This window comes from Amblyomma mixtum, chromosome 3 (assembly GCF_055824585.1).
Source record: "Amblyomma mixtum isolate Tamu chromosome 3, ASM5582458v1, whole genome shotgun sequence".
In the NCBI taxonomy this organism is placed as follows: Eukaryota; Metazoa; Arthropoda; class Arachnida; order Ixodida; family Ixodidae; genus Amblyomma; species Amblyomma mixtum.
Window position 1 is genome coordinate 153,754,050 of NC_143014.1, and position 22,225 is coordinate 153,776,274.

Consider the following 22,225-nt stretch of genomic DNA (forward strand, 5'->3'; position numbering starts at 1 on the left):
AAAACTTCTTCAGGAACCCTTCAAGAAATGTAGCTTGCATGCTACCTCTTTGCAGCCAGTTTTTGCACCAGCCAATTTTCGCGCCAATAACGATCAATTTTCTACAACCGCGTTACCTCAGCAAGTTCTTAAGGAATGTGGTTGCTGTTCAGAATTCGACGAAAAACGTATATTCTTCCGGTGAAGTGGAGGTATTTAGCTAAAGCAATGCACTGACCAGCGTTGGAAATACTGACATATGGAGAACACTACATGTTTGGGACTACAGTCTAGCTTAGATATAGCGAACCCGGATGTATCTAATTATTGTTTTATCGAACAGTCTGATCCCTCCTTGAAAATCCCGTGGAAAAGTATAGCACTTTTTTTCAGCAGAAGATACATCCAACTGCGCGCCGCGCCCCTACAAGTGGAGCTTCTTCTAACGGCAGTCTTCGAACCCTTTTTGGCGCGGAGACGGATCTACTGAGCAGCTTTGATTACCTGCTGGCAGCGCTGGCGCTATGGAACCGCGTGACGAGGTGAACGTGAGGTGTGCTTGACGGTGACATTCGGCCTTTTCTGCTCGTTTTCCACGCCACACCGCGTTCACGCTGTGAAGCCAACCTAAAGAATTCTCTGCGGCGGCCCTCGCATAGCGTGCTTCACTGCTGAAGGGGTTGATGAAACCAGCTCTACCTTAGCTTTAATGAGATTATTGTATTTATAGTGTACCGGTAACAGGATAAGTCATGATAGACAGTGGCTAGTCCAAAGCAACGTCCGCTGCGGCTTCGATGCGAAGCGGGTTAAGCCTAGCAATGCCTAGCGCTGCAAGAGCGTTTCACTAGCGTGGGTGTAATGTATTCTTGCTTCTAGTTCACACCATAGTATGTCTATTGCCATTTTTTATATATCGAACCATAACCATTTTATATATCGAACTATTGAGCCAATCTGACAAGTACATGCAAGCTGTCGCTTTGCGCTCGTTGTTTCCACTCCACTGCGAAGATCTTGTGAGCGTAATAAGTGCGGCTGCCAAAACCGCAAAGAGCGTAAAACACAAAATACGAATGGCACGACGCAGCAACAGGCGTCGAGTTAAGATCGTGTTTTTGAGCTGTGAACAGTGTGAATCTCATAAGCCTACAGAGAAACTTAAAGGATAAGCGAACAGAGTGATGAAGTTGTCTATAACGTCGCAAAAACAAATCTTTGTTACTGCACTCTGCAAGTTCCTTATCGTTAAAAAGATACCTGCACGTAACCTTCGATCGCTACTTGGCGACCAACCCATGCACAAGCCATATCGCTTTTTTCCAATTGGTTTCCTTGCTGCATCCTTCCGTCCACAACTTTGTTCACATCCCACCCCCTCTCTCCCAGTTACCATGAACAGTAGACTACTACGACCACCGGTTAATTCAGTGATTTATTCTTATGGCGAACGCTGCAGCATTAGTCGCACTTTTCTTGAAAAACTTCCAGCTCAAACTTGTCTCCTTGTGGATTATCCCCTGGCTGGTACAGAAATGCCAGCGTTTGTGACATGAAGTCGAAGGTTTCTGCAGAAAAGAAGAAAATAAAGTGACCATTAAAACCAAAGGAATTCATGGTCAGTTCCTGAAGTAACGACTTTTTTTCGCTTTTGCTCAAAGCGGTATACACTTAATCATGTACTCTTAGAAAGTTAATTTATGACGCTTCATTCCTCCCTCTTCCATCTTGACTATGGTTTTTTCGGCCAAAATAAAATAGATGTGGCAGTGGTACTCTTTTAGGTGCTCACTGGCAAAATACTGCTGATAGCTTCTGAACTAACTGAAATAGTTCATAGTGTAATGATTGTTTCTAGGAGCTGCGCTTGCAGAAAGCTAATGGAGACGCTACAACAATAAATTAAACAAAAATGACATGACTAAAACGTCTTTGACTATCGAGCAATGCAAAACAAAGTGGCAGCTCTAAATCATTAAGCTGCTGGCATGCTATCAGTGCGCAGACTGTCATGAGAATTGACATGCGGAACTTGGTCCGATATTTACATTTATCCTCTCGTTTTTTGAGGAGCCTATTGAAGAGTGGTCACCTACGCTTCCGAATAGCCATGTTTATAAAGAAAATACAGGACATAAGTTGCACTTTCACTTCGGCTCGTTTACAGCGGTCAACATGCAACGATGAGATTGAAGGTTGTAAATTTCTATCTCTGCTTTCAGTCCTAGAAATGTGCTGTTCGACACACAGCTCAGTTTCATAGCTACATTGGAACTTAGTGAACAGTCGTCAAGAGGTAACGCTTCTTTCAGCATTCAACAAAATATTTCCCGCATTTGCATAAAAAAAAATTGAGTATCGCCTCTTCCTTTGTCCCGTCGCCACCAGATCCGGCCATTTTCTTAACGCTCCTCCTTGATCCTAGCATGCATGGCTGGCGTTTCCCAAAGGAACGACCACTTTACCTTGGCGCACCAAGCCATGGACGTTCTGAAAGCTTAATATTCATTCAAAGTTAAGTGGTTCCTCCTTTTCTCTCCGCGATATGAAAGCTCTCACATCCAATAACTTCAATATCAATCAATTATTTCATCTCAACATACGCTGGCAACAACAAAAGAAAAATGAAGGTTTGACATAAGCAGATGTCGTGGCTAAATCCTTTTTTTACTGTGCGATGTCAGTGCACGTTAAAGAACCCCAGGTGGTCGAAATTTCCGGAGCCCTCCACTACGGCGTCCCTCATAGCCTTAGTCGCTTTGGGACGTTAAACCCCATAAACCAAACCAAACCAAACCAAACCAAACCAAACCAAACCAAACCTTTTTTTACTTTATGTACAGGTTAGAATCCCCCGAATTTAAGTTCTATATCTGATGAAACACTCAAATATGTTCTCTATTCAGCCCTAACTGCAGGGTTAAGCCATTGGACGCTGCAACTAAAATCGCGTTTGCGCGGAATCAACCTTTCCAGCGTATGGTACGCGCTGAAAAGGTCCCCTGAACTTTCGCTGTCCAGACGGTGTTGCTTTTGCCTTGCTGTTTCGCTTAAAACGTATTGAAATTAGCCGCTTAACTAGGACCGAATCGAGACGTTTTAAACGACGAGAGCAGCCGCGTAACAGGCAGCAAGATTTAATAACAGCTGTACATACTCTGTGGGGAGCAATGACACATGGGTTTGACACAGTAACGCATGTACTAAGTCGTGCGTGGTATGTGCACCCTTGGTCACCCTTGGCTGCACCTGTGCGCCCTTGGCTACATGGCTGCTTTTCCGCTGTGTAGTGAGGATCTTATGACACCTCTAGAGGCCTAAACCTCTGCAAATGTAAGGAGAATCCTCGTACTTACCGTTAAAGAACTTTTGGTCTGTAAGAGCGCCGTAAAGGCTCCGATATGGCTCAAACGTAGACTATCTGCAAGACTTTTGACCAAGGCTGTACTTGCATTTTTTTTTCTCTTTCTCCTCATCCATTCCCCTTCATCTCTAGGGCGAAGGTCGGTCGAGTCAGGGGTGCAGTGGCATGAACGTGGTCGCTTCGGTGCACATGACGGTGACTACGTGCGCCTGTAGTCAGTTTTTCTCCTCCTTCTACTTCCTTTTTTTTCCTACTCTCCCTTTCCTAACCGCAGGCAGTAGTGATAGCTGCACATTTTGTGTCAGTAGACAATCCTATGCACTTCCCTTCTTGTTTTACAATAGCCACTTCTACCAGCAAACTGCTACCTCACTGCGCAGTTCAGGTGTCCACCCAGAGTGAGACACTTATTACGTCTTGTATATATGATAACCTGCCCCGTACCCTCGCTATAGGTTGTGTCAGGCTACTGTCGGAAGGAACTTTCAGCGCGTGCCTACTTCAACCTGCCGCTCAGCGTACTGCTGCTCGAGAGATGTTGAGCGGACGTACCTACGTCGTCCGGCGAGCGCGTTCCGCAGAGGCTGCGGCCCGCGACCAGGAGGCGCGGCTTGTCGCATGCCCCGTCGGGTCCCAGGGAGAAGCGCTTGAAGCGCACTTGCACCTGGCACACGGTGGGGTCGAACTTGCGCAGCACGTAGAGGCAAGCACCGCCCTCCACCGAGGGACCCTCCAGCCGGAAATGCTCCTTGGCGAAGGTGCCGCCGCACGGAGAGCCTGCAACCGATGCCCACGAAAGAGCAGACCAACATTCCGTTCCTCCAAAAATTGCAGAGCTCTCTGCTACAGCCACAGCGCCCTGTCATAGCCCTTTACTATTCAGCTCACGGCATGCGCATATTGGCGATTTAAATTCCAACATCAACAGAAAGCTTTCCAGTACGGCCTTTTGTGTACTTTTGCCTTTGGCAACTAGAAGCTATAGCTGGTGCAAGAAAATCAAGGGTCCAGTTTTCAAACCTATTCGCTCGCTAGGGCTGTGCGGGCCTGTCTGGTACCTTTGCCGTCGCACGACGGGCGTTCATTATTGTTGATTGGACAGACGGCAGCCATGCATTGGGCATTCTTGCTTGCAAGATACTTTACGACCATTTTATCAGGAGCGCCGCTATCTTTGGAAGGTGGCGCCATCTAGTGTCTAGGCCCGTACCGACCACCATGCTGGTATGTGCCATTGGATATGCATTATATGCACCGAGTAGGGTGCAGGTGGCAAAAATCAGCAATACGAAGCTTCTGCATTCATTTTTTTTTGCGTCCTAACAGCACTGAAGCCGTTTGTTCAAAAAATGGTCGCAGTTTCTGCGGGTGATAAGGCCTCAGGCGCTTCCACCGTGACCAGGAGTTATGAGAAACCTATGTGGTTTATAAAACCGTGTTTATATACCGCTGTCTGCGACGGCGGTCGAGGGTGTGATGCAGGACAACTGTCGAGCCCTTTTCCACGATATATTTGACTGAATTTGAGAGACTTATACGGTAACGAGTTTGATTTGTTGAAAGCTAAGCAAAGATAGTAATTTCTTGACTACTGTTTTAAGAGTCAGACTTTATTTGACGAGAAGGCCCAGCGTGAATGCGCTTAGTTTGCTGTTTTAATAGCTACGGCGTGGAGTTAGTTTCGTGAATGCTGACGCGGATGTGTGACAAGCGACGCTTCGCCCCTGCCATCATATACGGAATGGAAGGTTTTAAGGCTACGAAGTAAACCGTCTCGCCGAATGACGAAAATAAGGGTTGAGGACGTACGGGGGCAGACACCGGTACTTATAGCCAGGCAGAAAAAAAAAAAAAACGCCGCGCAGCATGTGCACAACCCTTCTTCCCGATTATGCTTCGGCAAGCAAGTACCTGCTATCGGTGTCCACGTTAAGCCGGCCCCTCTTTTTCCCTTCACAGCTTAATCGCCCAGGCATCGGCGTAGCTTAAATCATTTCCCTTCTTTCTGCCAGCTTGTAGCTAGCTCTCACGATATGTGTGCTGCAAGTTTTGACCTGAGCGAAAGTTGCCTTCATGCACTGTAATTTTCTGAAGTGGATATTCGCGTGTTTGAAGGAACGGCTTTTTTTTTTTCTTTTCATATAACCACATGCACACGTACTAGCGGAAGCAAATGCTTACGGGTTGCGCACTCACGGATAAAAACAAACTATTACAGTGGTGTTTCGGTTTATGGTTTTGGTTTATGGGGTTTAACGTCCCAAAGCGACTCAGGCTATGAGAGACGCCGTAGTGAAGGGCTCCGGAAATTTAGACCACCTGGGTTTTTTTAACGTGCACTGACATCGCACAGTACACAGGCCTACAGAATTTCGCCTCCATCGAAATTCGACCGCCGCTGCCGGGTTCGAACCCGCGTCTTTCGGGTCAGCAGCCGAGCACCATAACCACTGAGCCACCGCGGCGGCCCCTAGCACCAAAGTGTTCAGAGAACACACGAAACGCGGCCGATGGGACCAAACTCTTTCGGCTGGCGCTTGCAAGGCAAAGACGCCGCTTGTATTCATACGCTGATGAAAAATGGTGCTGCTGAAACAGATTGCACTCAAGCACATGCCTCTGCTGTCGATGAAGTTCGCATGGCTCTGCAGCTAACTTTTTCTGCTTCCGATGGGTGTTACTGCAGCTGACAACAACACAGTGGTAACCGTATACGACAATGAGTCTCAATTAATGCCGATATTCAGAAGCAAAACGTTTTGCAGCTGCTTCGACGCGCAAAAGACAGCGTAATGCATGCGCATTCTGCGCGCCATTCCTGGCGCCCCGCGGCCGCTCCTGCCGTCGGCGCATACTTGAGAGGAGGAGCAGCGCTGCGCGAGCCGAGTTTGAGGCTATTTTCCTCCTCGCCGCGAAAACGGTGTCGTCTACGATTGTACACGCTAGTTTTGTGATTCATCTTTAAGAGGGCTCACCAGCTACAAGGCAACTCAGATTTGAACTTTTTCTGTCGATAGATGGCAGCACCTGAGTACCCCAAAAAGAAGGGAAGTTCTATTGCCCCTCCAGGTGTGTAAACTACACCGCGACCCTTGACCGCGACACGAAAGTATTCGTTCTTCCGCGTTCAAAAAGTAGACCGAGAACTTTCTGTAGTTATGCGGTCAAGGTTGTGTGGACGGAAGCACAAAAAAGTTAGCCCATCTCAAGCCATTGAGCACAGAAGGATGTGGGGGTCATACAATGGACCATTTCCCAGTAACCCACCAATTTAGAGTTTCCGGTTTGGGTTGCCTAAGCTTCCTTGAGTCTTTTCTGCGAAAATTCTTTTACAATGGTAGGGTGGGGTTACTGGTTTCGCCTGAGCAGACAGGTGCGGTCAGTTAAAATGGCGGAAGAGAGGCTTGGTGCATCCGCAGGACATTACCCGGAAAAGGTTCCATTGTGTTGAACACCTATGTAGTCAGTCTCTAAATAAAAGGAAAGAAAGGAGCTCCTAGCACACGGCCTTATGACTGGTTTTCTTCCCATTCCCGCGTAGCCTTCCTTACATAGCTACAGAAGCATGTCCTGGGTTGTAGTGACAGCCTGTAGCTTACTTTGCCTAGTCTCGTAGGAGGTTTCCCAGCGCCGAACACCCATCTTCCGCTTATTCTAAGCACCAACAATTAAGGCACCAAGCAAATCAAAGTTGGATGAAACTTAAAAGGACGAGAAGTGTGGTTTGCAAAAGCACCGAGAGCGTCCTGTAGCTATGCATGGTGACTGAACGCAAACTTTGGCATTGCATAAGCGAGTGCTTGATTAGCTCTGTTTACATGAACCAGTAACGCGAGGTTGAGTCGGGGGTCGGGCTGAGAGAAGTCAACCCAACTCGACCGACGCGTATTTACATGAACTCGATTTTGGCTAGTCGAGACCGGTTCATAAGCAGTGACACCAAGCGTCGAGCACCGCATTGCGAGCGAGCAGTGGTAGCATCCTAGATTCAGTGTTGTCGGTAACGCGTTACTTTTTTCGGTAACTTAGTAGCGTACCAGTTACCATTTCGGAACTGTAACGGGTCACGTACTTACGTTAACATTTTTCGGTAACGTGAGGTGCCGCGTTACTAGTTACTTTTTTATTTCAATTGTCCCCCTCCGCCCCTTTTTCAAGAAAAAAACGCCGAAAATGGTGTTGCAAATAAACAAATTGTACCGGTGTTCTCGACGACCATTGTTGCGGCTCGCATGCACGGCAAAAAACACCTGCCCTTGACGACGCACTCAACTAAAAAAAAAAAAGCACGAACACGCAGTCACACACTTGTCTTCACCCCCAAACCACTCACATCCACAACTCTCTAAAGAGTGGACGCATGCCGAGCCACCAATGGACCATTTGTTGAAATCTGTAAGTCAGCTTCTGCGTAAGCTTGTTTTCCAGCCAAAAGGTCTCGTTCCACGCGACACATTCGCATTCCCTCATCTGAACAAACTCATGAATGTCGCCAGTTTACTTCAAGATGGCCCCAAGAGAGCCGTCGAAAGAGTACAATGGTACAGCACAGAAAAGGGGATTGCAGTCAACCTGCTGTTTCTGCAACTGCGGCTATGTTTCAGGTTATTGAGTTCCTAAGCGAGCGAAGCTGACCTTGAACTCCTTGACGTAAACACTCGCATTTTTGCGATAATTATGCAGGTTCAACTAAAAAAGAAATTGTTTATGTACGCTAATATATTTTTTCCGGAACTATGACATGTAAGCATTTCTTTATACATAGCTTGCACCGACGTCACATCCGGTGGCCGTTGGTTGCGAGTCGGCCATGCTGCCGAACCACCGCCAGACCGCCTCTAGCTTTCCGCTGCCTATGTTAGCTCGCAACGTGTCGATTCTCGTCCATCATTAGATTCGGTATGGTTTTGTGTGCCACCCTTGGCTGCTACGATCGTAGCGACTGCTCCAGGTGAAAGGAGAAGCCATTTAACACGAACTTCATCTGCATTGGTAAGATAATCGTAGGCATGCAAGTGCGAGCGCTCCATGACTGAGTACGAATCTGCGCGAGCTGCGGCTGGCTCGCATTAAGCGCGACGATTTGGAACCCGTCAACCCAAATTTACTTGTGCGCGGACTGCACTTTGTGACAAGTAAGAGGCTTGTGTCGTCGACTAAATGTTTACGAAAACGTGGGAAGCAATGACTACACTCTTGAATGTTGCTGTTTTGATTGACGCCATCGAATTTGTCTGAACACAAACCCAGACTGGGTCCCGTGTCGCTGCATCTTAGCTAGAGCACTAGGCAAGCCGGCTCAGATCGCCACGACCGTAGCGAGCAATGACGGCAGAGAAAGCGGCGTGCCGAGGCCAAGCTTCTCGTCTCGTTGCTTGCGCATCGCAGACAGGCTTCTCACCCACCTGCTGTAGAAATCATTGCGTGCCTCCATTGATTCGAAGGCTTTCATTGCTTCCAACTTCCCAAAGCTGGCAAGAGTACACGACATCCCCCGTGGGCCACTTCAAGGAACACATCAACGCCCGTCTTCGCGTCGACTCCCGGTTGCAGCGTGTGCGGATCTGTATCATCGCAAATTTTCACTTTGTCTGCGTAGCGTACGCGCGCCGATCGAATAAATTCAGACTAGTAGCCTGCACTGAATGGTTCATTCCTCTGTGGAGTAGGCATCGCGCCTGAAAGATAAGAAAATAATCCAAAATGTCCGAGGAGTGGCCAGGCATCGCAGGGCGGACGGGCGGGGACGGCCGAATGGTTCGGCAGCATGGCCGCAAGCGCTTGATGGGGGCGGAAGTGACGACACGTGCAACCTATGTATTGCTACACAATTTCCGCGTAATTTCGTAAGCAGAAGCACACCAAAATTACTGTAAATTTGTTGAGTTCAGCTGTTTTCTTTGTGAAGTTGGAATTAAATGAAGTGTGAGCTTTATAAAATTGTTCTTACAGCGATGACTCACTCAATAAAATTTATTGCCATGGAGTAACGGCAAAGTAACGTGCGATACTTCTTTTCGGTAACGGTAACGCGTTACCTTTTTTGTGGGTAACGTAGGGCGGTAACGCGTTCTTTTTTTTTAGTGTAACGAGTAACGTATTTAGTTACTTTTTTTCAGTAACGCCTACAACACTGCCAAGATTGAGGCACACCACCGCTGCTTCGAAGGTGCGACAGCGCAAGTGAAAAACAAGTTTGCATTTATCCTCTCCCCTCCGTTTTTTCGGCCCAGCAGCGTTTACAAGCACATCGGGGCAGGGTGGAGTTGAGTCAACCCCCGATCCCTCGGCGCGACTCGGCGCGTTTACGTGAACAAAGTAACCGGTTTTTGACCCAATAACTCGACTCATGTGTGCTTTGGTGCGAACAATGCCTTACTGTGTGTGCTGCGGGAGGGGTGGGTGGAGGTCAGGTGCTTTTGGGTGTGGCCTTGCATTCCGCTTCCTTTTCGCACCACAAGCTCAAGAAAAAAAAAGCAGAATCCTTCCGAAATTCAGCCCAAGCAAGAAAAAAAGGAAAGAAAGAAATCAAGTTCGTCCAGGTTCTAAAAAAAAGTGTGCGCACGAACACAGACAAGCAAGAAGTTGGTGGTAGAGTGTAGTAGCGGCAAAATAATTTGTCGCCAGGTGGAGCCACGTCGCACTAGTAAAATTTTAGCGCGAAATTCAAATCACCACAGAAAATACATACACAACTTTCAGAGCCTGTAAAATACAAACACTAGGTTAGATATGGATAAAAATTGCGGCTTAACAATCAAAAAAGAAAAAGGGAGGAAATGTTGCGGACGAAATTTTGATATTTGGCTTAGTTTTTGCCCAAGATGACATGAAAGTTCGACATATCTAAAAGCACCATTTTTCTGGAACTTTGCGTCTAATTGGTAAAAAAATGAAACTTAAACAATAAAATCTGTCCGCAACATTTCCTCTATTCACTAAAGACGAAAACGCTGCCACAAACCTCATGAAAATCGAGCCATGTTTAGACACGGTATAGCTTCTGAAAGTTCCCATGTATTTCCTATGGACACTGCCACTGGTGAACCCTCTTAAAGTGTCTAGCGATGTTATGAGCTAGTCAGTGATGCTGGCTGCATTTGAAATTCGTGCTGTACAGAATAACTGGACTATTTCATGTCCGAAAACGAATTGCTTTTCCACAACAAGAAATAAAGCAGGATGTCGCGAAGTTGTTTAGTGCTCTCGATGCTTTTTTTTTTTTTTACTAGGCAGAATGCTTTACTAAAGAACCTTGTTGGATGACTTTTCGTTGCGGAAGAGGTTCAGATGTTAGGCGAGTTAATATATTGGGGCATTATTGCGTTTGGCATAAGAAAAACGCAGCTCATCTCCATGCGTGAATTCCTAAAGTTTTTGGGTCATTCATGTTTTTCTAAAAAAGTGGGCGCTAATTACACAAAACGAAAATTTCGGGTTTTTCTTGATAGCGGAACATAATGCGCGTATGAAAGGGATAGTTTCGACCTCTCGATTCAATGCCGCGAACTTTTACACCCACTTCAATGTCAGTGAACTGCAAGACAGAGTACACGTTAACACAATAACAACACTTCGGTGCATTTACTTAGAATATGTCCGAACTAACTGTCTAAACGTGCGCACTTCTCAACCTTAATAAAATTGTCCTTAACCTCAAACACACCGCTGACATCGTGCAAGCTAGGCCACAGTGAATAACAAAAAGGAAGGTGGTGAGGCGCATAGCATTCTAAAAGTTGCTATGCACCTCAACTGCCATCTTTGTTCAACCATACGTGCCTTATTTTTCTCTGCTGTTCAAAGAAACCTTTGTTCTGAAATATTTGTGGGTAAAATTAATCTCTGTTTTGTTAAATCCAACTCGTAAACTTCGTCTTCACATTTTCTTTGTGCTATTCTGCGGTCGTGCGAGGATTAGTGAGTACGTGAGCGCATGCTGGGTGTCCCGAATCCTCAGTGACTTGTCTGGGGAGTAGTTCGGTGTAGGCGAAAGAAAAGACGTTGCGTCTATTATCTGCACAACTGATGCAACATGCTGCGATATCAAGCCCGTATAACAACACTTCCGCGTGTGGAAGTCTACCGTCAGCCAATTGCTTAATTTTCTTGACCTTCCTCTTTATATACATATGCACGTTTGAAGTTCTCCTTCAGTCGTTTCCTGAATAATATTCCTGAATAATTTTCTTCCTCTATGCGCGCCTATAGCAACCTATGTATCATTGGTAGAGGTAACCAGCAGCGATTTCTATACGCCGGCAACACATAGTAGAGAACGTTGCTTTTTATCCCGCAATCACGGCTAACAGAAAAAGTGGTCCCGTGGAACAGACGCCCTCTAGACGCTCTACGCGCGGTGTGGTCATCGACATGCAAATGCAGGTACACCCGCAAGGTAACTCGCGACATCCGTCTGTCGCCTCAATCCGCACATACGGGTTCGATTTTCAGCAGAGACGTGCATTGTATGCTTGCAAAAATGTTTGTAGACTGTGTGTCTGTTGCCCGGATGTGTGGATCGAGGTTATGGACGGATGTTGCGTCTCTCTGGGGAGGTGTCGTGTGGGTGTACTGGCATTTGCATGTCGACGACCACACTGCGCGCAGGGCTTTCACGAACGAAGGAAGCCTTTTATTTCACCTTTCGTTTGGCATTTATGTGAGTCTGTGGGGACTGAATTCGATCAGTATTTTCTTCTGAGTAACAAACGTACCATAATTGGATCCATTTATCGCTCACCGCCTTCATCTTACTCGAATTCCTGCCGTGAACTCAAAAGCAATCTTAGCGCTCCCAGTAAGGAAAACGGTATTATCATCACTGTAGGCGACATTAATATAGACAGCACCAATACATCTGACGTCTACTGCTCTGAATACACTAAATGTTTCTTTATCTACGGTCTCGAATCATTCATTGACTCATCCACTCGATGCATAGCTCTTGGACCGCAACCACTTATTGATCATGTTTTATCTAATGCCCTGTCACCTCAAACTGCAGGAGTTGTTCAGTTCAACATAACTGACCATTACCCTGTTTTTCTACTACTCGGCTCCGCTTATAGAAGCCTAATATGTCGAACTCGTACTCATTTCATTCACACCGCTTTGTCCACATTATATTTCATCTGGATTGGACTGCTGCAACGAAACAACCCTGTGTTAACACCGGTTTCAATAACTTATGCGCTACAACAGTAGCTGAAAACATTAATACTTGCACATCAGTAACTCCCGTTCTGCGTTGGTATTCTGTCCCTAGGTAGAAGAAACCCTTGGATAACTAACGGACTGCTGCGGTCTATTCGTAAAAAAAGATAGCCTCCATAAAAAAAGTTAAACGACAGCCATTCAACCATGCGCTTAAAAATCGTTTCGAGGCATATTCGCAAACACTTGCATATTTAAGCAAGGCAAACGTGCTTACTACCAAAAAAAGATTGTTAAGAATGGAGTAACAATGCTAAAAATTGGCAAATTATCAAATACTTTTTGAATATAGACCGTCGGCAAAGCAGTCCAACCCAATTTAATGACTGTAACAAAACACTAATTGATCCCTTGGATATATCCAACACGTTCAACAAGCGTTTTTCAAGTGTCCACCCAATGCGATATTCAGAGTCTTCTAACTCAGCGCGCTGTCGGTATTCTTTTGATATCTACCCTACACCACGTGAAGAAATCATAGCTACTATCTCCGGCTTAAAGAATACTGGATCAGGTTTAGATCAGATCCATCCATCTAAAATTAAGCTTATTGCACGACACGTGTCGTGCAATAAGCTCGCTAATCTTACTCGCTAATCTTATTGACAGAATGTTAACGCAGGTGATTTTCCCGCAGGTTTGAAAAAAGGCAAAGTAGTACCTTTTCTTTAAAAAAAAAAAGGAGATCGCAAAAATGTGATTAACTATCGACTCATAACTGTTTTGCCTTTCTTTAGCAAACTTATAGAAAAACTGATGATTTGTCGTTTAATGAAGTATCTCATTAAATTTAATATCTGAACTCTCTGTTAGTTTGCTTTTCGTCCTAACAATTCTACAGAGCTTGCGCTAATAAAACTAACTGATGCTGTCAAAACTCTATAGATCAAGGGCTCTAGGTAGGCACTGTTTTTATAGATTTTACAAAAGCTTTTGATACATTACCCATGCTATTCGTTTTTCTAAAGCCGCCGCGGTGGCTCAGCGGTTACGGTGCTCGGCTGCTGTCCCGAAAGACGCGGGTTCGATCCCGGCCGCGGCGGCTAGAATTTCTTTGGAGGAGAAATTCTAGAGGCCCGTGTACTGTGCGATGTCAGTGCACGTTAAAGAACCCCAGGTGGTCCAAATTTCCGGAGCCCTCCACTACGGCGTCTCTCATAGCCTTAGTCGCTTTGGGACGTTAAACCCCATAAACCAACCATAAACCAACCAACCGTTTTTCTAAGCTGGAATCTAGAAATCGGTGGCCTTACTCTAACCTTACGCAGTTACCTTACTGACCGAATTCAGATAGTCAAGTTCGCCGACATTTTTTCTCAGAAGTGATGATCAACCTAGGTGTACCACAAGGTTTTATCCTACATCCACTACTTTTACAAATTTTGATTTCCCTGGTTATTTTAACAAATTTAACTGTATTTTATACACTGATGATACCACACTATATACTAGCGACCGAAACTTAAATGACCTAATTACAATCTTGAACGCTGAACTTGGAATCCTAGTCACTTGGTGTCAGAATAACAAGCTGTTAATAAATCCTAAAAAAACAAATTCTATGGGTTTTCATTTCCATCATAGATAAGCTATAAATTTTATTCTACTTTGAATAACCACATCATCCCGCTTTCTAAACCTGCGATATTTCTTGGCATCATACTGGACGAACATCTGATATTGAACTTACACACGGAATCATTATGCAAAAAAGCTTTTTTAGGTATTCAGGTGCTTCTGCAAACACCTAATTACTTTCAGCAACATATTCTTCGCGCACTTTATTTTGCATTTACACGCAGTCGCCTAACTTACTGCGCATCTTCCTGGGGGATATTTTATGCAACTCATACCTCAAGCATCCGCCATTTACAAAATAGTGCAATTCTAATAATTAACTTTTCCCCATTCACTACTTCAGCTGCCTCCTTAGAACGAAATCTTATGATCCTTCCTTTATGAGCCAGCTTTCAATTCAAATTACCTCGCTCATCTACAGTGCCCGTAAAGAAGACATTGTACTTGTAATTACTGAAATTCCATCATATTGCCGCAAACACAGCAACCAGACTAGATTTTCGTAGAATGACAATTTTCTATTTCCAAAAGTTAACACTAATTACGGAAAACAAACCCCATTGTTTTCAGAAGTAACATTTTGGAATCCCCTACCTGCAGTCATTCGGGCTTTTCATCGATATGATCAAAACATTTTTTGTGGGAAAAGTAACTACATTGTGTTGCTGTTTTTATTAATTTTAATCATTTATCTTTGCTGTCTTAAATGTTTGTTGCTGTTCATGGATTGTTACATAATTAAATGTCGTATTTGTGCCATTTTTTTTGTTTGTGTTCGGCATTTTTTAATAGGAGGTCCCCCTGACAGCTTCGCTTTGGGACGTCCTTCTGTACCATTTTATCAAACCGCTGATTTTTGTAACACATTTCCGTCAATAAAAACCTGAATGTTTGATGCACCCTCCAATGCAACTCCTGCCACCCCTTCAGCAACAAACGCACGTACGCACACTTTTATCCGCTACACCTTCTAGCATAGATCTCGTAGTCTCAATGCAAGGAAGTACTGCGCGTTTAGAAGGCGTCAATACTACAGGACAACTTTTACTGTTACCCATTGTTACCGGGGATAAAAAACAACCTTCTGTACTATGTATCTCCGGCGTAGAGAAAGGGCTGATGGTTACCTCTGCAAAGCCTAGTTTGCTAAAGGCGCGCATAGAGGAAGAAAATTAGATCCGGGAAGAAACTTAAGTAGAATTTGAAACATGTATATGTATATAAAGAGGAAAGTAAAAAAAAAAAACAGTCGGCTGCTGGCAGACTTCCACACGTTGAAGTATTATTGTACGGGCTTAGTATTGTAGCGTGTAGCATCAGTTGTGCAGATCGTAGTTGCAACCTCTTTTCTTTCGCTTGCACTGAACTACTCCTCAGACAGGTCACTGAGGATTCGGGACACCTAGCATGTGTCCACATATTCACCAAGTCTAGCACGAACGAACAACAGCAAAAAAATACGAAGACGAAGTTACGGGTGGGATCTTGCAAAATAGAGAATGATTGCACCTACAAATATTTCAGACCAGCGGTTTCGTTGAACAGCAGAGAAAAATAAGGGACGTATGGTAGAACAAAAACGGCAGTCTTATATTGAGCTGCACCGTAACTTTTAGAATACAATGCACCTTATCGCACAGAGCTAAGAACAGAAGGGAAAGAAAGTTACACAACATCAGATAAAGCAGTAACAAACTGTATGGATAATAATTTTTGCGATTAACCTCTAGTTATTAAAAAGCGGTCAGTTCATTTTTGACCACAGCACTTCCAAGGATTCCTTGCCCAGATTGTACTCGATAGATAGAAAGCAGCTATATCACTAGTGTGGTGATAAAGATGGTGTCAATAATTTGCCACGCACATCGGTGCCGGTACGATGATCAGCAGTAGCAAGCATGGCCGCTGTGAATGGCGTCGGGCTGATGACAAGTTGAAATTTAAAAGCCCATTGCGTAATCACGGTTCATGATTAAACGGCTTCTCTCTTTCGTCAGCTGTCAATATAGGCCAGCACTCGCGCCATGGGCAATGGTGATTCGCTGTTACGCAAGAGAAGTTTTGCGAAGACGATCCACGTGTTCTAGTCCCATGTGCTACTCTTGTCCGAAAGGCTGTTTGCTGACTTCCTATTCAGAAAGGGTGTCCGGCTAATGGAAAAAATCGAGCTCATCGGACAAATGGAGGGCCGCGAGGCGAACACGATAATTTTGGTCCAAAGTTTTCGCCCGTTTGGGAAAAGAATTTAACATTTCAGCTCATTCAAGAACTGAACGCCTGGCGTCTAGCGATGTGTGAGGTGCAACGAATAACTAAATCCCGAAGAAAAGTCTGCTGAAGGCATTATATTCCAGTTAAAGAACCGGGCAAAGCACAAGAACTCTGTAGAATAAAGAGTTCTGTAGAATCATGGTAGCCAACGAGAAAGCCGGTGGCCGTTCACGGAAGGCTCTTGCATAAGGAAAGTTGTGTCTGTTTTCGCAAGAAACGGATAATCAGGCTCAGAGCTGGCGTGCTTCAAAACCACATGCTCGAAACCTCGTCGAGAGTCACTTTGGAGTCACACAGAGGATAGCACTTTTTGGTCTCGTCGCCTAATCTGCATATATATAGCTGTGAGAGTGCTCAGTCTACCCACATTGATATTTTCCGCAGTACATACTTCGGCTATAGGGGCGACAGATTATGGCACGTGAAGGACACCGAGTGATCGAGCAAAAAATACATCGTAGTTATTTTCACACGTACCTTTTTTAGGGCAAGAGTTTTCGATCTGGGTCAGTCGCAGTGCGAAACCTGTGCCGCTGGTCTGTCCATTTGAGTAGAATTCCATCTGTAGGCCTTCTGCGGTGACCGGTAGCACTGGCGGACGGCACGGCGCGCACAAAAAAAAAAAATTGCTGTATGCCCCCGCAATTGTCAGTAATACATGCTGTTCTCTTCGAAGCTTCCTGACGAACAGAGTGTTTCATTTAGTGCAAAAGAGATTTTTCATAACGAAATATCGACAAGCATCACTTTTGAGGGTTGAACATCTGTACAAGCGGATACCAAACGTTATGCAATTGACATTGTATTTATTTTGTTGCATAAAGGGTGTCCCAGCTAACTTGGACCAAGATTTAAAAAAAAAAAAAACCTAAGCGTTCTTCTGAACTGAAATTGCGTGGATGTTGTTAGGGTTTATCTAAAGTTACAGAACCATTTTTTCGCTCCTCCTATTTGAATAATTAGTAGAGATAAAGAAGTTAACTTCTTAAATGTAGCTTGAAACGTTCAGGCGTCAATAGGAAAGTTGTAGAGCTCCACAAATATTGTCCAACGCAGGCACTTCCAACGAGATAGACTTAGCGTGGCCGTTTTTATTCGGGAAAAACAAAAGCCCGCGGAGTTTAAAAAGTACCGCGTGGCGGCGCGCTCCGTGCGCCAGAATGCGCCGCGATTACAGCGCTCTCATCCGTGCTTTGTAAATACCATCACTCGCTTCGCACCTTTCGTGCTGCCCAAGACAGAGCTTCGTTTCGTGCTTGGTTCCAAGATAAGCGCCAGTGGGCACGGGCGGCAGTTGAAAGAAAGCACGGCTCCCGTTTCTGCGGCGATAATTGCGCTGTCAAGTTAGCAGAATGCATGCGAAGGAACGATGATAGTCTCATGAGTTTGAATTCGGGAGCAAGATCCCAACAAGCAAACACGCATATAAAAAGCCTGATAACGTCGTGTGAATTACGCTGGAAAACAGGAGCCGCGCTCTCTTTCAATTGCCGCCCGAATCCACTGGCGTTTATCTTGGAACCAAGCGCAACGTGAAACCCTGTCTTGGGCAGCACGAAAGGCGCTAAGCGAGTGATGTTTTTTTACAAAGCACGGATGAGAGCGCTGTAATCGCGGCGCATCCGGGCGCACGGAGCGAGCTGTCACGTGGTATTTTTTAAACTCCGCGGGCTTCCATTTTGCCCGAATAAAAACGGCCACGCTAAGTCTGTCTCGTTGGGATTGCCTGGGTTGGGCAATATTTCTGGAGCTCCACAACTTTCTTATTGACGCCTGAACGTTTCAAGCTATATTTAAAAAGTTATTTTTTTTTTCTCGACTAATTATTCAAATAGGAGGACCAAAAAATAGTGCTGTAACTTCAGATAAACCCTAACAACATCTACGCGATTTCAGTTCTTAAGAGCGCTTAGTTTTTTTTTTATAAATCTTGGTCCAAGTTAGCTGGGACACCGTGTATATATTGTACATAATAAAACGACAAAACCCATACACATACACGTGCACACAAACAGATAATATGCAAAAGCTACAGGTAGCGCCAGAAAAGCAAGGCTCGAATTTTAACAGCTCCTGAATGTTAGAGCGGGCGTGACTCACTGGCGCTTTCGCTCTCGTACGCCGGGATATAATCTTGATTGGTAAGCGACGAGCGAGAGCCAATCACAAGCCGCCCTTGCGTGCGGAATGCTTTGAACATCCACTCCCTGCAATATCCACCTCAGTGCCAGCATACTGTGAAGAACAGTATAGCGATTATAAAAATGCGTATCTACGTTGACCCCTCTGAAGCCTGTCTTGAGTGTCTAGCGAATGAATTCTGTTGGTTCTACGGATGTGGCTGCCGTATCATCATGCCGTGGTGAGCTGCATATAAATGGGCTGAACGGCCCCTGCTATCTTTCCAGAGGAGGTGACCCCGAATTTGACGCTCATTATAACGTCGTAATCAAAGAAATGTCCGTTTTATAGGTTGTGCGAAGCTGTCATTGGTATCGCATCCGCTTGCTTTTATATCAGGCGGTTAATGATGGAGAAGCGGGGAAATAGCGGATAGAGGGCGTAAAACCGTACCAACGTGGGATTTAGTTCTTGGCGACTGTCAGAAGCTGGCATTGCATTCATAACATTTTTGTACGCGCGGATTAAAACCGAGTGTTGTTCGCGTCTCCTTTCTTGTGTTTTGTGCACGTTTGCGCTCTTCATAGGTTCAAGACATGCATCAACTAGCATCCTGTTAAGCAAGTGACATGAACCGTTGAGAAAGGGGAAAGATACCGCCGCAAAGTTAGAAATGGGCTTGGAACCGCTCAATTTGCCGGATGCACATCTTGTAGCGTTTGAGTATTTTTCGTTTCAGACACACGTATGTTTTTCAATCAACACGGGGCACGCCACGCAGGTGAACACGTGGCGCGCGCAAGCATGCAGTCCTTAGCGGCCCACAGCGCATGCCGTTGCGAGCAGTGCAACTGCGTTGGCGCGAGTGCGTTGGCGTGACCACCAGAGCGCGGCTATCGTTCTCGCACGCACTAACCGAGGGGCGGCGGCGGCTCGACTCCACAGAAGCGCTCTCCCGTCGAGCGGAGCAGTACGGCGTCGCCGGCGTCGCACCGAGGTGCGTGGCCGTCCACGTCCAGCTCCTCGAACTTGAGCTCGACCGCGCATACACCGGCACCCTGCAAGGAAGAGAAAGTTGCTTGGCGCATGTAACTGTTCAGCACCAACGGTGGCCTCATAGTAAGCAAGAAGAGAGAGTTTAAAAGAGTGCGTTGTTGGGCGAGTCGGTCAGACATAACTTCAGAGTATACTGCGCACACAAAAAACAAGGACGTGAAGGTACACACAACAAGCGCAGACTCGCGACTGAATTAATATGAAAGGAAACACATCTTATGTGCCTTCAAGCATCATATCTAGGACCATGCGCAGTTCGGATATCTGCCTTCTTTTTGATAAAGGTTGACCGAACGGTCACTTACACAGTCATCTCCACGCTTACTGATGAAAAACGCCTCGGCAAGTTCACGTGCGACCTGATCTCTGATTCTCTTCAAAATATTTGTTTTCGTTATCAAAGGTAGACATGGCTTGTCGCGTGTGGCTTCCAGGCAAGCGCCGCAGCAGCGCAGGGCTAAATCCGACCCTGTATTTGTCTTCTTAGAAAGCTGGTCTTCCCTTAAGCGTTCGTTTAAACATCGGCCCGTATGACCGATATCCCCTTCCACAGGTTAGGGGAACCTCGTATACAACGCCCGTCCGACACCTGACATATGGGTTGGCATGACGCTTCACGCAGTCTTGCGTACTTTTCCCTTCGGACATGACAAGCGGTCATAATGAGGCCAATTCGCACGGTGCAGAAAGCACCACCGGCCCATCGCACCGCTTCGCCACATTCTTCAGATTGTGGGAAACCCTGTGAAGGTAGGGCAGCACCGCTGGCCTTCTTTCCTCTGACCGGCCACCCTACCGGCACGGTCTGGCTTTCAGCTTCCGTAGGAGCTTCTCTGCCACAGCAGCAATGACAGTAATCGGGAAACCAATCTTCACGATTACTATTGCAACTCATTTCGATACCAGCGGCATCTTTTCCAGCTTTCAGTTCCATAGTCGCATATAGCCCCTACCCTTCGCGGTTTACAAGCATTCACAGAAGTGCAATCAACGGGAAGCGAACGAAAGGATGTTCACTGTAACCTCTAAATTAATTTCATTACATACTCGTTACTCTTGCCAGTGAACTCTGCTCTCGGCCCAGGGAGCACGAAGCGCGCACGAGGAAAGCAAATGACGTGCCATGAGTCGTGCGCAGCGGCACTTTCACCCACCTGCGGCCGCAGCGTGTACTTGCAGCGGACATTCGGGGGGTAAGACATGGGGTACCCGGGCGACGTCAGCCGGCCGCTTCGCGTCAGCGTCTTGCCGCAAGGCTGCGCGGGCGCTAGCGAGGCCAGTCCGACCGCGAGCGACAGCAGCAGCGGCAACGCCATGGATGAGCAGTTCGTTCCTCCGGTGGGCTGCACCGATGTTTAACTGCCTGCGGCTCTAGCGGGGCTTCGGTGCAGCCTCGGCATCTGCCACTCGCGGCGCCAGCCTGCCGTGATCGGTGAGGCGCTCGTGGATCCGATCCGAGCGGACGTAATTCCGCATTAGCACTCGTCGGACGACCACTTGTGGAGGCATGGATGCCCGCTGAAAGTGTTGTGCTTCTTTGTGGTTTTCAGTGAGTGAGTATTCGTGGCACTCGTTTAAGGCGGTGAAACGGATGCGGGGAGAGGCTGTCATTAATGCTCTGCATTCACGTCCAGGAAAGCTGAAGCCACCTTTCAAAGAGCCCCGCATCTCTCTGTTGTCATACTCCGCACCGTATCAGCTGACACTCTTGGGGGTTAGATATTACCGGTATCTTGGCACGTCAGCTGCCACGTCGTGTTTACCCTGGCCACTTGTCAACGGCAAACTAGCACGGCCTCTCATGCTTCTATCAGAAGAGTTTGCTTTCGCTCGCGAAGATTAATTAATCCAGTGTTTCGCTGGCTGTTATTTAGCCTATCAGGTCTAGCCGCGGCCATGCCATTTTATTTCCACTTTGCCAGAATATGTGAACGTCACCTCTGCGCTGTCATCTTGCGGTAATCAGCGACTCCGATGAGCACATGATGCTAGGATTAGGATGAATTCTGTGCACTGTGCAAAGGTAGCATGCATTTTGAGGAAGTACTCCAAAAAATGTTCCCCTAGTCCAGCACGTACTGAATGCTTTACAGCTTTCCCACAGTTCCGCTTTTGTCGGACCAAGAAGTTCGCATATTTAGCCTCGACTACGTTCCAAGGGCCACCGTAGAGTTAAGAGCACAAGAAACATTCTGAGGTTCAAAAACAAATCATGTACTCATCAAAGAGGGCACATTAAGCAGGAAGTTAAACGGTCTTGGAACAATTTTTTTTTTCTTACAGCCGACTTACATGGCCCATCGCCGTTTGCAAAATTCAACATTCACCTGCAGAAGCAATCGAACTCGTGAGAAAGGGCTGCTTGCTTCACCGTGAAGGAACCTGTACTGTTTACTGTTTTGGATCCTACGCCTAGGTGTGGTAGCCGCACGCTCGCCTTTGGCCTCTGTGATTTTTAAAAGGGGTCTGAAATACCTAATTATCGATCACGAGAAACGCCTTAGAATAGCTAGGACACCTTGCAAGAGTAATAAGGGAGTAATTACTCATTACGTCCACCCAAGCGCAGCCATACGGCTACAAACATGTCCACTAAACATTTGGTCAACACTGTTCCCACTTCGAGTTATTGATCAATTC

General features: G+C 46.2%; 2 protein-coding genes across 2 annotated transcripts in view; one reads left to right on the forward strand and one right to left on the reverse strand.

Annotated features, from left to right (window-relative positions):
• LOC149352424 (uncharacterized) overlaps nt 1–22,225 on the forward strand; it is a 72,357-nt gene that overhangs the window by 6,284 nt on the left and 43,848 nt on the right. The gene's annotated exons all lie outside the window — the stretch shown is intronic.
• On the reverse strand, nt 1,397–21,229 carry LOC149352425 (neuropilin-1-like). Its single transcript, XM_089577161.1, has 5 exons — nt 20,740–21,229; nt 19,446–19,587; nt 16,886–16,999; nt 3,896–4,120; nt 1,397–1,547 (listed from the first exon to the last, which is right to left on the reverse strand). Exons 1-5 carry the CDS (start codon nt 20,899–20,901, stop codon nt 1,441–1,443), a joined length of 750 nt encoding a protein of 249 aa, XP_089433287.1. The 5' UTR covers nt 20,902–21,229; the 3' UTR covers nt 1,397–1,440.

Coding starts and splice junctions, on each gene's coding strand:
- LOC149352425 (XM_089577161.1), bottom strand. CDS start 20,901: ATGGCGTTGCCGCTGCTGCTGTCGCTCGCGGTCGGACTGGCCTCGCTA. Junction 19,588..20,739: donor AGTACACGCTGCGGCCGCAG/GTGGGTGAAAGT, acceptor TCTTCCTTGCAG/GGTGCCGGTGTATGCGCGGT. Junction 17,000..19,445: donor CGAGCCGCCGCCGCCCCTCG/GTTAGTGCGTGC, acceptor GCCGTCCGCCAG/TGCTACCGGTCACCGCAGAA.